Source organism: Haliotis cracherodii, unplaced genomic scaffold, assembly GCF_022045235.1.
Source record: "Haliotis cracherodii isolate W230 unplaced genomic scaffold, xgHalCrac1.p SCAF_13, whole genome shotgun sequence".
Taxonomy (NCBI): Eukaryota; Metazoa; Mollusca; class Gastropoda; order Lepetellida; family Haliotidae; genus Haliotis; species Haliotis cracherodii.
The window spans coordinates 19,916,455-19,934,643 of record NW_027266268.1 but is presented as its reverse complement, the minus strand read 5'-3'; the positions used below and the strand labels follow the sequence as shown (position 1 = coordinate 19,934,643).

Below are 18,189 nucleotides of genomic sequence, written 5' to 3'. Positions count from 1 at the left end.
ATTTGAACAGTTCTGTTTTGATTTTTGTTTTTGTGCGTGTGTGAGAGAGTATGTGTGTGTGAATTTGTGTGTGAGTATGTGTGAGTGAGTGTGTGTGTGTGTTAAAATGCAGTCTGATGGAATAATATATAACGCCGATTGTATTGTTTATTGTATTAAAGAAGTCGTATATCCATAGAGCTATCTCTGATAGTTGTTCTGATAACAGGATATAGTTTCGATGGATTCCCCAAGGATTTCTGTTTCAAGAGGTATTACTTTATATACTCCAAGGGTGAGTGAGTGAGTGAGTGAGTGAGTGAGTGAGTGAGTGGGTGGGTGGGTGGGTGGGTGAGTGAGTGAGTGAGTGAGTGAGTGAGTGAGTGAGTGAGTGAGTGAGTGAGTGAGTGAGTGGTCGAGTAAATATTTATTTACGTCGCATCAACAGTACAGTCTTGGGTAAAATTAATTGCTTTATCACTATATTGATAACTAAAACTGTCATCACAGACCAGGGTAGCCTGATGCTGTTTTAATGCGCATTGAAGTGAAACAGAAATCCCTTCCAAGCAATAAAGTTTGGATTTTCAGTTCATTTAGTAATCACCAGAGCACATTCTATCTTAAAATTAAAACAAGTCTTCAGTTATGTGCATCTACAAAATGGTAATATGACAAGTAAGAGTAAACTAATTCAGACACGCGCACCAACCGTTTTCCAAGTAATGATCAACGACTACGGGCGTCCATAGATGACACAAGCATAGCACTGGTGTCACTTTGCTAATACTGAATCGCTGAAGCATCCTAGTGGCATGTTATTGAGACCTATATGAAGTTGAGGTTAATTCGTTTGCGGTCTATACTTATCTCGTGATAGCACTGTCATTGTGATTAATATTGAGGTTTTTCAAAATAACCACACAGACTATTAATTTTTTCTGCATCATTATTCTCGGTTGACAATACAGTTCCACTGCTGATGAATCTTATAAAGCTTCCATAAAATCGTGCAAACTGATTGCTTTTATTGAGGTATTAGCCCAAACCCCTCACCTCCATGTCAGAATGTTGAGATCTGATTGGTGAATGCGATCTGGATAAAGTGCGACGTATCCTGTCTGGAAGGAAATTTTGTTTTGAGCGGAAGAAAAAATCCTTATACCCCTCCGTGAAGATAATTTCTCAGTGGAATGATAAAACTCGTGCACCCCGCTACGAAGCAAAAAGTTGCACGTTGTTTACGTGAAAGTCACGTGTTACAGCACACATTAACTCAGCCCAATCGGTTTTTTTCAATATGTTTTAATCCTTTATAGTTGCAGATTGAAACTTGTCGTCAGAATACATTTGTCGTGGAAGTATCACTCGTGGTAGATGTGTTTTTATCCATCTCTGATGGTATAAAACCTAACGCGGGACGCACGAAGCCACATACATGTATACCCGGAGTGATACTACTACAATGTATGATACCACTACCATGGGGAGGGCATACACTTCCGCTTATTTCAGTACAGTGTTTTTGATTGTTTTACGGTGCGCCGGGTTTCGTTCTGATGTATAGGTGGCCACTGTGTGAGATATATAGAATATTTTATTTATTACTTGCCGTTTGTAACATTTTTCAAAATATTTCTCTGTCGTATGTACATAGGCAGACATCTACGTGATCCACAGCAATAATCCCTTTGAGTTTAACAGAATAATACATGTATTTCAAAGACATTAAAAGTTAACAAGTATAAATTTAATACCATAAAAGGGCTTACCTTTAGAATTCAGGGGCCCGTCCCACAAAGCTATTGTAGCGCTAAGGTGATCGTAACTCCCATACTTTAACATAAACTTGTGACTGTCGTTGCGCTACAATCGCTTTGTAGAACGGGACCACAAAGTTTACAAACTTGTCACAATACCCAATCACGTAATTTGTGAAATTTTGTTGCAAGGTACAGCGGAGAAACAAATTACGTCAGCCTAGCAACAAGGTTGTTGGGGTCATCAGGAGAGCATAAGCTTTTCACAGTGATCTAGCATCTCTACACACAACGTAAATGAGTAAGCCCCGGGATGTTGGGAGTTTTCAGTATTTGTCAGTGAAACTAGTTTCAGCTGTACATGGTCAGCGAGTATGGTTTTACGCCGCTTTTAGCAATATTCCAGCGATATCACGGCGGGGGACACCAGAAATGGGCTTCACACATTGTACCCATGTGGGGAATCGAATCCTGGTCTTTGGCGTGACGAGCGAACGCTTTAACCACTAAGCTACCCCACCGCCCCTCGCAGAACATAAGGACGCGCTTTTGTATTAAAAACTGTGTAATACCAGCATATTGTTATTTAACAGCGGAATCGTCAACGGGCGAGAAATGAATAACATCTCTCCATTAGGGTCTAAAACGACTAATTATTAGATTAGATCGAGGACAGTAGCACTTTTTGACGATTTGTGATAAACACAACTTGATTCCACATGTATTATCTTAAGATGTACTTTTCGCCAAACTTTAGACTGCAGTTGATGCGCAAGTCACCCAATGCAAATATGACATTAATTTCCCTTTTCTGAGTTTTGCTCCCGTATGAAGATGTTATTGATACATAAAAAAACTTGCGTCAAACCAGTTAGCAGTTTGAATGGCCTCAATACCTGTTAAGTGTAATGTGTATGACTTGGGTTGTTGCAGTGTGTAAGCTGTAGGGGTTGATCGTGGCTCTGTCGACAACCTGGCCCAAATAATGCTCTGGATTCCGTGATACAGCTGCAATATTTCTGACTACTGTTTTCTTATTCCCATGCTTGGAAACTATATGCTGTTATACCAACCAGGTAGCACTCTATTCTAATATGTGATAAGATAATATTTCTGACAACTGTTTAGTTATTCCAATGCTTGGACACAGTGTATCTTTACATAAATAAGTTAACAATAATAACTTCACAAAATGTTTTTTACGCATTAATTCACAAACGATAAGCGCAACGATACAAAATCACTGACATCGTTCAGCGCAATGATACAACAGAAGCCCCGCCCACTACAGTATCAACCAATCATTCTACACTAGTTCCTCGATGGGCGCAGGCTAATTTATTCGAGTTTTGGGAAACAAAGGTGAGGTGAGGTGAAATGGGGGTTTAACGTCGAGTATATAGCGACCTGCATGTACGTGTATCTGTGTGTGTGTGTGCGTGCGTGCTAGCGTGCGTGCGTACGTGCGTGCGTGCGTCTGTATGTGTGAGTGTTGCTTGTATTGGTCCGGACTGATGCCGGTTTTTAAAATCACTCCAAATTAAATGTACTCGTGAGAGTTTTATTTTGTGTTCCTTTTTGAAACAAGCAATATGTTGTTATCTATTCAATGATTTGTCTGTTTACACTGTTTAAAGTACACAGATATTTAATTGTGTGCTGCTAATAAACACCAGAATCCTGTTTGAATATAATGAACAGTTTCTGGAAAGCTGTGTCAAGGAAAGCTCGTGGAACTTGGTTTGGATATCGTGACTGTATTGTGCAATTTTTTAATGCATCTTGTGATTTAAAAGTATATTCTAAACTCGGTAAATATGTAGCATTAGTCAATGATACCTTTAGAAATCCTACACGAGGTGTGACTAGCTGGATCAGAGACATGTAGTGTCATGTAATTTGTGTCATGTTTATGTCATGTAGAGTTATGTGGTGTCATGTAAATCTCCTAAGTGTCATTTACTGTCATGTAGTTGAATGGAGTGTAATATGCGTGTAGTTCTATTTAGTGTCATGTAGTTGAATGGAGTGTAAGATGCGCTTAGTTCTTTTTAGTGTCATGTTGTTGAATGGAGTGTATGAGGCGTGTAGGTCCATGGACAGCCCTAAATTTACATGTTGTGCCACATGATGTCATGTTGTGTAATGTTTTGCCACAAAGTGCCATGAGTTGTCATGAACATGCAGTCATGCAGGTGTCCTAACAATCTCATTAAAATCAGATCTTAGTTCTCGCTATCGCTAAACAAAGATCTGAGGACATCCCATTGCGGGTCACGTCAGAACGACCTTTCATCCGACCAATCAGAGCGTCGCTTACCAGATCATGAAAGTGACAGTCGGAATGTGTTTTCTAATCATGCAACCACGATATATTTAACACGGGGTATTCCGAACGACAGTTACGGGTTTTATGATTATATCCATACAATCTAGGCCATCTATAAACCATTCCAGAATGTTCTTCTGATCAGTTTTAATTTTTTTAATCGAGAATACGTCAAAATATGTTTCGAAGCGTCGTCGCCAGTCGTAAAGCTCGAGAAAGCTACCTTCTGATTGGCCAATGTCGATTACTTGTCAGTCATTTCCTTGGTCGGTCAAAATTCGCGAAAGGTCGTTCTGACGTGACCCGTAATGGGATGTCCTCAGATCTTTTTTTAGCGGTAGCGAAAACTAAGATCTGATTTTAATAAGATTGGTGTCCTGAAAGTTAATTGTAAGGGAACGTTTTGTATTGTCCTCTTTTTCGAATAAACATGGAATAGTGCCAGTGAATTTTGGCCAGATGTGTTCCATACTCCTTTCGAAGGCTGGTATGTTTGTGAAAAACTTGTTTCTCTTGGTAATAATGAAGGTCTATAGTAACACAGACACAGACAGACAGACAGACAGACAGACACACAGACACACACACACACACACACACACACACACACACACACACACACACACACACACACACATCGTGAGACAATGCATATGTTTACGCATCATTCTTCTCAGTGAAAACAAATTGATAATGTAGCATCATTTACAAATGGTGTTATCGAGCATGTCAATACTTCACGTCGTCAACTAAGGCTTATCAGATTCCCAGACAGCGCGTACACCCATTATGACAAGAAACATTTCAGTTGTTTAGTGCAGCATCACTGTTTTACACCAGACTAAACAGAATTAATCTTGAAAGTCTGTTTTGATCTTAAATCGGATAGTATTCATAATATGATAACACATTATGTTAAGCTACAGTCACACAGGCAATGCAACAGCAATGCAAACTCTTGGCGACTGATTTACTTTGCGACCGACTGGCAATCGCTGAGACCGGTGCAACGATCAATCAGCGATAGGTTTTGCAACTTGTCAGTGATTTATCGGCAACTGTTCACCGCAGATACGGCGAAATGTTTGCAACTGGTTGAGACCGATCGGTGACTAGTCAGCGAATCATCGGTGACTTGTTGCAACTGAATTGGGGACTGTTGGTGACTACTTGTCGATCGATCACCGATCAAAACATAATGCATATAAAAAGCGTGCTCTTCTGAATCAAATCATTTCTTTGCAAGTTGTCAAGATGTTAACAGCAGAACAGTTGCAGTTGCTCCGCCTGCAAAGAATACATCAAAATGCTGCAGTTGCTGCCAGGATGGTGTACAGAAGAATGAGAAGGACAGGGCGAAAGCTGTATCGACTGAGACCTTAGATCGCAAGAAGGCCACAGCTAGGAGACTATGAGAATCTGATGGCAGAGTTGGAGAGAGAAAGTCGTGGTGATTTCGTGGGCTACCTCAGAATGGAGCCTGTCAACATCGGGCCTCTCTGGCTCTTTTTCCTCATTAGGTATCCGCCTCTTCTTTTGTTGAGATATTGTTGGCTCTGGCTGAATTGTAGCAGACCTGTGCACCACAGCAGTTGTCTCGATTGTATCTTCTACAATTTCTGGTTCTTTTGTTTTCCTGCCTTTACGGACCATAGTGATGAATGGAAATAATTGATGTAAACTCTCTGAATACTTATTGCAAAATGATGCTGTAACGCACAAACAGGTCATTGGAAAGACGGTGACATGTCAAACTAAACGGAATGATCCACACACGCTTGGAAACCACTTAACTACCGATCGACGACCAGTCCCCGATGAGGCGCCGGTCGATCACCGCCTAATCACTGATTAATCACCGAGAGGTCGCCACTAGGTTGCAAAGAGTCAACACCCTTGTGTAGACGAAACCAATCGCCGCACAGTGGAAACCAATCTGCGATTGAAATAACACCACTTAGGGACCTCTAGGAGACCAATGAAAGCTCCGAGCGACCAAATCGGTCGCAGCCAGTCTTTTGTGTATGTTCAAAAGACTGGTTGCAATAAATGGGTTTTGCGACCGCTCTGAAACCTTGTAGCGACCTCAGGGAGACCTTTTGGAGACCCCTGAAACCTTATTGTGATCGTCAAATATTTTGGTCGCCAGGAGGCTGCATCGCGGTGGCATTGTCTGTGTCACTGAGGCTTTACTCTATTCTCTTTGTTTGTTGCCATACCAAATTATGGTTATGGCAGCATGTGGTCAACTCGAAAACACCCCAAACATTTACAAAATATTATTGACCCGATGCAAAAACTTGGGTGCGCACCTACTTACTACACGATGAATAAAATAACAAATGACACAATTCTCAGTCAGTTGTAAACTTGCTTTGCGTATTCACTAACGTCCTGCTTTTGTGTATACTATATTTAGCATTAATAATTTTAGTGTTGATATTCCGAAAGGCACACAATCCATGTTATGATACTTCCTTTATCGGATGTTTCAAACTTGATGGCCACCACAACCATGTATTGATGACAAGCCTCCTTTGCGAATACACACAGTAAATTCTGAAAGAAACCAATCATAATCATAAGTCTATTTTCATTAAATCAATTACTTTGTAATTTACCATTCATGATTCGTAAATCTTGATTCTAAAATAGCATAAAGCAAAATTTTCCATTATCTGTCACATAAAAATAATGTAACTATGATTTAAAAGTTGCCATTATAAACGGTTCGCGTGTTTGCTGTGTGCACTACAGGAAAACACAATGCATATTCCAATAAGTATTTGCTTTGACATATGAGATGTTGTACTTTTGACGTGTGCAGAAAGGTAATACCATTGTAACGTTGGTAAGCCACGTGCGACTTCAGGTCATTTACTTCTTTTAAGGATGGACTGATGTCATGAGAATCTACATTCTGTAGTTTGTGATAGATTAATCGATAAATTGCCGAAGGAGACAATGGTGTGCGTTTAGGCACGATGCATAAACATCTTCAATAAAAAGGAAACTTACCTCATCAATAGAATTGATCAACCATTCATTGAATCGTTCAACACAGAACGCTATGAAAACCTTGCATCGCAGAAAGACTTCAGAACCAACATAATAAAATAATGGTCATGGGAACCTACATGTGCGGTGTCACGGGTGGCCAAGTCGTCCAAGGCAACTCAATTCGATGTGTACATTTGCTTCCCTTGGGCACGCCAGAAACCTATGATCGTGGATTCGAATCCCAGTTCGCACAGGCTATGTTTCTAGGGTCGTCAGCACTTTAACTGTGCCCGTGAGAATCACCAAAGTGGTAAACGTCTAAGACCCGCATATTTATCATCCAAAACTGGCTCCCAAAGGCGATATCGCTTGGGTGAGATCAAGCAATATCTACATTGTAAATATCGCTGCAATGAAATTGCATCGCAATGCTCTGCAGGCCAGTATGACGTCATTGGTTACCATGGCGTCACAATCAAATGACATCTCTGTGGCTCTGCTACTGAAGCTGTTAGCAGTACTTTATACACTTATGACACTGCTTATTACTGTATGAAAACTTAAAAAGTTGGAAGAATGATGTTGGATGATAAATAAAATCTCACCCTTGTGTCTTTTGATCTCAAATATATCAACACCCGTTGATATCAATAGAGACTCGGGTGAGATTCTACATATCTTCGGACTTTCTTCCCATATCATGCTGGCACACAGTGATATAACTGGAATAATGTTAAAAGCGGCACTCACTAACCAGCATGTTCTCTTCTGCAGCCATGCCTTGTACATTGGGGCAGCAGCCATGCCGTCTACATTGGGGCAGCAGCCATGCCTTGTACATTGGGGCAGCAGCCATGCCTTGTACACTGGGGCAGCAGCTATGCCTTGTACATTGGGGCAGATGCCATGCCTTGTACATTTGGGCAGCAGCCATGCCTTGTACATTTGGGCAGCCTAGTAATTTAGGCCCTGATTAGATGTGAAAAGTCCATTTCTCGTGTCTCCCTCTGTGATAGTGATGGAATATTGCTAAAAGCGGCGCAAAACCATACTCACCCATTTACTATACAACTTTGATGTCCTGACACATTAACGTGGCAGCAGTCCCTCCCACTACCTCATACCAAGAACATGTAACCTCCCAATACCTCATACCAAGAACATGTAACCTCCCAATACCTCATACCAAGAACATGTAACCTCCCAATACCTCATACCAAGAACATGTAACCTCCCAATACCTCATACTAAAAACATGTAACCTCCCAATACCTCATACCAAGAACACGTAACCTCCCAATACATCATACCAAGAACACGTAACCTCCTAATACCTCATACCAAGAACATGTAACCTCCCAATACATCATACCAAGAACATGTAACCTCCCAATACCTCATACTAAGAACATGTAACCTCCCACTACCTCATACCAAGAACACGTAACATCCCAATACCTCATACTAAGAACATGTAACCTACCACTACCTCATACCAAGAACACGTAACCTCCCAATACATCATACCAAGAACACGTAACCTCCTAATACCTCATACCAAGAACATGTAACCTCCCACTACCTCATACCAAGAACACGTAAACTCCCACTACCACACATTAACGTCCTTGGATATAGCAGACATTTCTGTGTGTCTGCGTGTGTTCATGCGTGAGCAGAGTAAGCCTACCGCAAATAATTCAGTCATATGGTTTAATTTCAGTTGAAAAAATTCCAGGTAAAAACCTTGTTAGGGCTTGACCACATATATCCTATCTACTTAAGTACTCACTACAAAACGTGGGTGAATACTGTTTTATGAAAATTTAAATAAATCTGTGGCGGACATTTCCTGTCATGACGGTTGGACACATCCTCGTTGCAGACATCCAGTAGTGGGTTAGGTCAAGTCCTGGGACATTTGATAACCCCGTTCTGTATGAGCTATACAGTCCATAATTTACTTGTATTGCTTTTCAGTTGTCAATAGCCATGTCTATAAGTGATCAATCCTTCCTTTCCATTGTGTGTAGCTGAGATAACCAATGTTACCAAGGTTTACACCAGTACTTGCTTATTTCACCCTGGCGGACCTCAGAGACATAGCGCTGGTATAAATGTATGTATGTGTAAAATATCTTCGACTTATTGTAATATATTATAACATTTGATATATGTTGTCATACCGGCTAGAGTTTCATAAACCTTCATATTTGGTAGGATGTAAACTTCAATGTATATATTTCTGCATATTTCCTACATCTGTGACGTTAAGATATGGTGGAGAAATTAGCACAAGGGGGATATTCTGAATGCTTTAATCATATTAAGCATTTCCGTGGTTTTAAGACCTGCAAAGAAAGAACATCAATAATTTTGATAACGTATCTTGGTAAAGTGGAGTGGAACTTCACATAAGTAGTTGTTATGTGTTCGCTGAAGTTTGAATTTTAAGCATTAATTAATCTTTGAAATGTTATAGGTCTCCCAGTGTTGTGTCATTGCTTCATCTTTTCCTGGTCCTTGAAACTCCGTTCTATGTTTAGCTATTTAGGTAAAAAATTACTAAATAGTTTAATGCCTTAAATACATATTAGTAGGAAGTGGTACTCACTCACTCACTCACTCGCTCACAAAATCACCAAAAAGGAAGACATTTTTGCATTTTTTCTGTTCAATTTTTGAGGATTATATTTCAGCGAATTTGCTTTACTTTCAGATTTGCTCTCAGCGAAATCTGACAGTTGGTGTTTTGTGTTGTATTACCTGTGAGGGGTGCCACGGTGCGTTGTAAATATCTTCTGTATGTTCAGTATCTTCTGTAGGTACATTATCATCTAGATGTATATTATCTTATGTAGGTCCAATATCTTCTGTATGTACATCATCTTCCGTATATACAGTATCTTCTGCATGTACAGTATTGTTCCGTAGGTACAGTATCTTCCGTAGGTACGTTATCTTCCGTTGGTACATTATCTTCCGTAGGTACAGTATCTTCCGTTGGTACAGTATCTTCCGTTGGTACAGTATCTTCCGTAGGTACAGTATCATCTGTAGGTAGAGTATCTTCTGTAGGTACAGTATCTTCCTTAGTCTTCCGTAGGTACAGTATCTTCGGTTGGTACATTATCTCCCGTTGGTACAGTATCTTCCGTAGGTACAGTATTGTTCCGTAGGTACAGTATCTTCCGTAGATACATTATCTTCCGTAGGTACAGTACGTTCCGTAGGTACATTATCTTCCGTTGGTACAGCATTTTCTCTATGTACAGTATTGTTCCGTAGGTACAGTATGTTCCGTAGGTACATTATCTTCCGTTGGTACAGTATTATTCCGTAGGTACAGTATTGTTCCGTAGGTACAGTATCTTCTGTAGGTACAGTATCTTCCGTTGGTACAGTATCTTCCGTAGGTACATTATCTTCCGTTGGTACAGTATCTTCCGTTGGTACATTATCTTCCGTAGGTACATTATCTTCCGTAGGTACAGTATCTTCCGTAGGTACAGTATCTTCTGTATGTACAGTATCTTCTGTAGGTACATTATCTTCTGTAGGTACAGTATCTTCCGTAGGTACAGTATCTTCTTTAGGTACAGTATCTTCCGTTGGTACATTATCTTCCGTTGGTACAGTATCTTCCGTAGGTACAGTATCTTCTGTAGGTAAGTTATCTTCTGTAGGTACATTATCTTCCGTTGGTACGTTATCTTCCGTAGGTACATTATCTTCTGTAGGTACAATATCTTCTGTATGTACAGTATCGTTCCGTAGGTACAGTATCCTTTCCTAGGTACAGTATCTTCCGTAGGTACAGTATCTTCCGTAGGTACAGTATCTCCTGTAGGTACAATATCTTCTATATGTACAGTATCGTTCCGTAGGTACAGTATCGTTCCGTAGGTACAGTATCTTCCGTAGGTACAGTATCTTCCGTAGGTACAGTATCTTCCGTAGGTACAATATCTTCTGTATGTACAGTATCTTCTGTATGTACATACATCTTCTGTATGTACAGTATATAACAGTATGTTCTCTATGTGTCTACAGGATGAGCAATGATTTGGGGACATGAGAGTTAGGATCGCCTTTTGTAGGAACAGGGACTAAGTATTGGGTAGCACATAGTACCTTGAAAAACGTATGGTCGTTTCGTCGTCCCTCTTTTGTTGTGCATTCACAGATCCATATTTTTACATTTCTATGAACGCTGACACAGAATCACGTCACAGCCACATTCCATGTTTCGTACTTTGTTATCACTCTCGATGGTGTTACTGAAGTAAAGACTGTCTTTGTTTCAGGCTTTCCTGGACATTGTGAGAACAATATTTTGCCAAAGAGCTTCCCTGAATTCAAGACCCGATCAACTTATCAGTAAACAACATGGAATGTTCCGACATGACCGTGTCCACGTTATCTACTGGTCAGATGCCCCCGTCCCTACCCCCAGGGTCCTCTGCCTTGTCCAGGGTAGACTGTGTCTCTCTGTGTTTCTTCAGTGCATACTGTACCACAATATTCTACAACAAGGAAACCAAGTCTTGTCATCTGATGAAAGACTTCAATCAGACACTGCTGGAAGCCACTGCCGAAATCATAGAACACCTGGTGTTGGGCAAAGGTAAGGGAGATTTCATCGTTACAGGTTTGTCAAGGGGAATGAACTTCAGAGAGCAAACAGAAAGAATATACATTTTCATTTTCGATAAATAGATCAGCTAACCCACACGTTGAGGCGGTCTTCGTCCTAGTTCTTTGTAGCTTTTAGCTATTTTAAAGTCTCCAAGGCAGAAAAAGGCGAACAATGTAATATCTTTCCTGTTTGACAGTTTATGAATCTTTACTTTGCAATACTTTGCATTGTTTGACACGTAAACCTATTCCGCTCATAATTCACGTGTGGTTGCCTTGAAGGTCGTTTACGTGCCTATTTTTCTCCATCGATAAATGGATTTATTGCTGGTAACCGCCAGTCGGTAATATAAACATTCCAAAAACAACCTCAGTCCCCGTGATATCTCTGGTTATAACTGCTGTACTCCCCAGGGAGCTGGGACTGAAAATCGAGTTCAGACTGATCCGTTGATATTGGTAATAATATTAGCACATGGCGCATTCACAGAGCGTATGGAGGCTAGCCAAATATAAGTACGCACATTATTAGGACCATCAATAATGGATAGAATATGTAACAGCTTACAACGTATTGAATCCGTAACCTCCCTCAATAATGGATATTATCGTGACATCTTACCTTAAAAAAAAGAGCCTAACACGTCCTGAGCAGGATAGAATCTGTAACCTTCTAGCCACAGTTGTAACATCCTGCAGAGAAGATTCAGTCGATAACCCCCAACTTGAAAGGATTTAATCTTTAACTGAGGATATAATATGTAACCAAATACAAGGAACATGTAACCTACCACGACATCATATCAAAAACATGTAACCTCCCACAACCTCATACAAAGATCGTATAACCTCGCACTACCTCATACTAAGAACATGTAACCTCCACTACCTCATACTAAGATCGTATAACCTCGAAATACCTCATACTAAGTACATGTAACCTCCCACAACCTCATACAAAGAACATGTAACATCCACTACCTCATACTAAGAACATGTAACCTCCCACTATCTCATACTAAGAACATGTAACCTCCACTACCTCATACAAAAAACATGTAACCTCCACTACCTCATACTAAGAACATGTAACCTCCCACTATATCATACTAAGAACATGTAACCTCCACTACCTCATACAAAGATCGTGTAACCTCCACTACCTCATACTAAGAACATGTAACCTCCCAATACCTCATACAAAGATCGTGTAACCTCCACTACCTCATACTAAGAACATGTAACCTCCCACTACCTCATACTTAGAACACGTAACCTCCCAATTCCTCATACTAAGAACATGTAACCTCCCACTGCTTTATACCAAGAACATGTAACCTCCCACTACCTCATATCAAGAACACGTAACCTCCCAATACCTCGTACCAAGAACATGTAACCTCCCACTGCTTTATACCAAGAACATGTAACCTCCCACTACCTCATATCAAGAACATGTAACCTCCCAATACCTCATACTAAGAACATGTAACCTCCACTACCTCATACTAAGAACATGTAACCTCCCAATACCTCATACTAAGAACATGTAACCTCCCAATACCTCATACAAAGATCGTGTAACCTCCACTACCTCATACTAAGAACATGTAACCTCCCACTACCTCATACTTAGAACATGTAACCTCCCAATTCCTCATACTAAGAACATGTAACCTCCCACTGCTTTATACCAAGAACATGTAACCTCCCAATACCTCATACTAAGAACATGTAACCTCCCAATACCTCATACTAAGAACATGTAACCTCCCAATACCTTATACCAAGAACATGTAACCTCCCACTACCTCATATCAAGAACATGTAACCTCCCAATACCTTATACCAAGAACACGTAACCTCCCAATACCTCATACTAAGAACACGTAACCTCCCAATACCTCATACCAAGAACACGTAAACTCCAAATACCTCATACTAAGAGCATGTAACCTCCCACTGCCTCATACTAAGAGCATGTAACCTCCCACTGCCTCATACTAAGAGCATGTATGCTACCACTACTAAACGTTAAATGTTTGGTCTCCTACTAGAATGGATGGAATCCTCCCACTAAGAAGGATAGAATCCTCCCACTAAGGAGGACAGAATCCTCCAACAAAGGAGGATAGAATCCTGCCACTAAGGAGGATAGAATCCTGCTAATAAGAGGATAGAATCCTGCAACTAAGGAGGATAGAATCCTCCCACAAAGGGGGATGGAATCCTGCCACTAAGGAGGATAGAATCCTCCCACTAAGGAGGATAGAATCCTGCTTATAAGGAGGATAGAATTCTCCCTCAAAGAAGGATAGAATCCTGCTAATAAGGAGAATAGAATCCTCCCACTAAGGAGGATAAAATCCTCCCACTAAGGAGGATAGAATCCTGCTAATAAGGAGGATTGAATCCACCCACTAAGGAGGATAGAATCCTCCCACTAAGGAGGATAGAATCCACCCACAAAGGAGGATAGAATCCTGCCACAAAGGAGGATAGAATCCTCCCACTAAGAAGGATAGAATCCTCCCACACTGAGTATAGAATCCTGCCACGAAGGAGGATAGAATCCTGCCACAAAGGAGGATAGAATCCTCCCACTATGGAGGATAGAATCCTCCCAGTAAGGAGGATAGAATCCTGCCACTAAGAGAGTAGAATCTGCGACCTTATACTGAATAATGAAGTCTACCTTCTGCCGTCAGGGTTCGATGAAGCACCATCAACCATGTCACCTGGATTGACCATGCGGCATAACGACGAGGTTACCCCTTTTGTTCGCCTTAGTATTCCACCTGACATGTTTCCATTGTAAATGGTTGTCGATCTTACAAATACAATTCCTTTCAACCAGTGTGACAATGGTTTATCGAGTGCTTTTCGTTGAACCAATATACAATATCAATTTGCGGTCTCTTCATATATAAACTAGTGTCCAAAAGAAACGATACCACCTGTTTGCAACGACATAGAAGAAAAACTAAACAATGCAGAAGTTTAGGATTGGTGTTATGCTTTTGAGAAATCCTTTCACAACATCTGTACAAAAATTTCATTTCAATAAAATCTGTACAACCAATATGACAAGCCTTTAAAGATGGGTGGGGTCGAAAAATGAACATTTCGTTAGAGCACTGATCACAGATACAACGGGAAATGTCACACCACACGTCTCAAAGTCAAGTCCGTAGCGGGTATGTCCACCGTGAGCATCAATACATGCCAGAACACGCCTACGGACTGATGACGTCAACCGTCTGATGACGTTGGGAGTGATGCGTTGCCATTCCTCGAGGAGACATCGTTCCAAGTCCTGGACGTTGACTGGAGGCACACGGCGACGTCGGATTTGCCGATCGAGGTGGTCCCATAAGTGCTCGATGGGATTCATGTCCGGTGAACATGCGGGCCATGGCAAAACCTGTACGTTGGCGTTGGCAAGGAAGTTCTGTGTCAATCTTGCTGTGTGTGGCCTTGCATTGTCATGTTGGAAAAGGAGTCCACGAGGCTGTTGCTGAATAAAGGGCACCACAACAGGCCGTAGGATGTCATCAAGATAACGCTGTGCATTCAGGTTTCCACGAATTACGACAAGCATCATTTTGACGTCGCCACATATACCACCCAAACCATTAACCCTCCACCTCCAAACGGCCGGACCTGTTGGATACAGTTAGGCGCCAAACGTTCACCAAATCGTCGGTATACAAGCTGCCGTCCATCGTTTCTGAAGATGAGGAATCTGCTCTCATCAGAGAACATAACACGTGCCCAGTCCCGCCGTTGCCAACGTCGAACTCGCCTGGCCCAGATCAGTCTGTTATTCCGGTGTCGAGGCGTCAGGAGCGGTCCGCGGTAGGGATGACGTGGCCGGATACCATACTGCCGTAGTCTCCTGTAGACGGTCTGTCGACTGATGTCCCAGTGCTGTAGCCGCCGTGGACGTCGCTGTTACGGTGCGGTTCCTCAGGTGTAATACCCGGATGTAACGATCTTCACGGGGCGTGATTACTCGTGGTCTTCCACTCCTGGGCCTGTCTGACGTCTGACCTGTCTGACGTAACCGCTGCATCAACCTGGTGGTAGTGATGAGTGCGCAGCCCAACCTTCTGGCGACGTCGACGTGTGACGCTCCTTGATGGACCATTCCAACGGCTCTCTCTCTCTCGATGGCTGTCAAACGTGGCATATCTTGTGTTCTTTTTGTTGCTGTGATATCAACGTGTCTGATCAGCCGTTTTATACAGTTTTTATGCACGTGCAGAACATGCTAGAGAGGGAAATGTCACTTTCACGAAATTTACGTTTTTTCCCGGAAGTGATCACGTGTTCCCGGTATTTTTTATCGACTATGCTGTGTTTGGGATGTGCAATACGAATTGGCATGTTTTCATACTAGACAATTCACTTAGTAAAAAACAATTTTGAAAATAAGTTGGTATCGTTTCTTTTGGACACTAGTTTATGTTCTTTTGCACAAAACAGACGAATCTATCGATTTCTGAAGATGCTTTATTAATAGTGTTGGAAATTATAATCAGTTATTGAGTGTGGCGTGGTGTTGGTAGTGGATGGGCCTGTTTTAGGGGTAGGGATGGGGTTGGTGGAGTGTGTTGAGGGTAGGGGTATAAGGATACGGTTGTGTCGGTTGGTTGGGCGGGTGGGCTGAATTTGCATTCTTAGATCACAACATAAGATCTGAACAGTTATTGTGTGCGACTTTAAAACAATCTCAGGTATTAATAAAATGGCCAAGAATCTATCTCGTATGCCACATACCGTTAGTGTTCTTCACATATCGTGTCGTTGCCCTCTGTTTTCTTCAGCCCCTTGTCTAGTCATGTCAGGCTATCCGTGCACCCGGAGACTGAACATGTGTTTCAAGAAACACGCCGACCTCACAGGGTGAACCGACGCATTACGTTAGTGTTCTACACTAGTCTTGTCATTGTTCGTTTTGTGTTCCAGCTCCCTGTCCGCTCGAGTCAGGCTATCTATACAGCCGGAGACTGAACATGTGTTACAAGAAACACACCGACCCTAAACTGTGGACTGACGCCAAGACAGCATGCTCAGCAGTAGGCAGCTACCTTGTCATCATCAACAGCGCTGAACGAAACCAATTCATGTACGACATTGCTGCAGATATTGGTAAGTTATATGGAAGATGTTTTTGGTTGGCTCATTTGCATCATAACTCTGTGTGTTTGTGTGTTTATATATATGACACTGAGCCAAGTCACGCACAATAACCACCCGATTCTCAGAAGTCGCCTCTTATGGTAAGCATAGTGCTGAGGACCTGTTATGCCATGAAATCACAATGAGGACATATTTGGAATATCAATAATGATACTACTAATAAAATGTGAACATGAAATGTAGATTATGTAATGAATTTAATGAGACTGTCCAACACATTGTGAGTGGATGCCCAGCTTTAGCACAAAAACAGTATCTTAAGCGACATGATGGTGTAGCTCGATCATTCTATTACAGTCTTCGCCATGCTTGTGGTTTTGACACAGAGGTCCATCCATGGTTCGATTTGTAGAGGGCGTCATGGAAAATGATAGATACACAATCCTTTGGAATAGGCCCATATACAACCTCAGACATATCCAGGCCAACAAACCTGATCTTGTCCTTTTTCTGAATGAAATCATTTACATCATTGAATTTTCTGTCCCTTTTGACACTAATGTGATTGACAAAATTCAGGGAAAACATGGCAAATATGCAGACCTCGCTTTCGAAATGACACGCTTGCATCCCAAGTAGCAAGTTGTCCGACTCCCCATTGTTCTCGGTGCCTTAGGTTTGGTACCTCCCAATCTGTTGACTGACATCGGGAGAGTACCCGTGTTTGCTACCAGGAATACAGCCCTTCTGACAATCTGGGTAATGCAGAAGGCTGCAGTGTTGGGGAGTCTTCACATTCTCCGAAAAGTTCTGGGTGGGTTTGACTAGACAGCGCTTCCTGGGAGAAGTCCAATTCGCTGTCTGGGCTGCGTGTAGAGGGGACAAGGGCCCTGAGCTGATGATGAGCCTAACCAGCATGAGTGGGCCAGGATCACCCAAACCCTCCTTGCTGCATTTTGTATTTCAGTCTGTAGATAATAATGATAAAAGTTCCTTATTTATGAACTTACGATTTAAGTCATGACTATGCACTATTTGAGCTGAGCCTCTGCAATAGTTATACGTGTTTTGTCAATAATAAACATAAGTATAATTACATCCAACACTTTTTCTATCGAAGGACCGTTTTGGACGAGCGGGAATATAATGGGATCATCCTGGAGATGGGGAGACAACTCTTCAGTTGCTGAGCCCACATTCTGGAGCCCCGGGGAACCGAACACAGTTCATCCACCCCAAGAATGTCTGACCTTCTGGGACCTGAGTCTCCCCAACAGCTGGCATAGCGGTGACTGTTACAACGTCTCGCTGGCCTATGTCTGCGAAATAGAGATGTAG

At 41.7% G+C, this 18,189-nt stretch overlaps 1 protein-coding gene across 1 annotated transcript; it reads left to right on the top strand.

Moving 5' to 3' along the window:
- Window positions 1–11,457: 11,457 nt before the first annotated feature.
- On the top strand, window positions 11,458–18,189 carry LOC139459045 (perlucin-like protein). Its single transcript, XM_071240487.1, has 3 exons — window positions 11,458–11,695; window positions 16,678–16,860; window positions 17,972–18,189. The coding sequence occupies exons 1-3, from the start codon at window positions 11,458–11,460 to the stop codon at window positions 18,187–18,189; spliced, it is 639 nt and encodes a 212-aa protein (XP_071096588.1).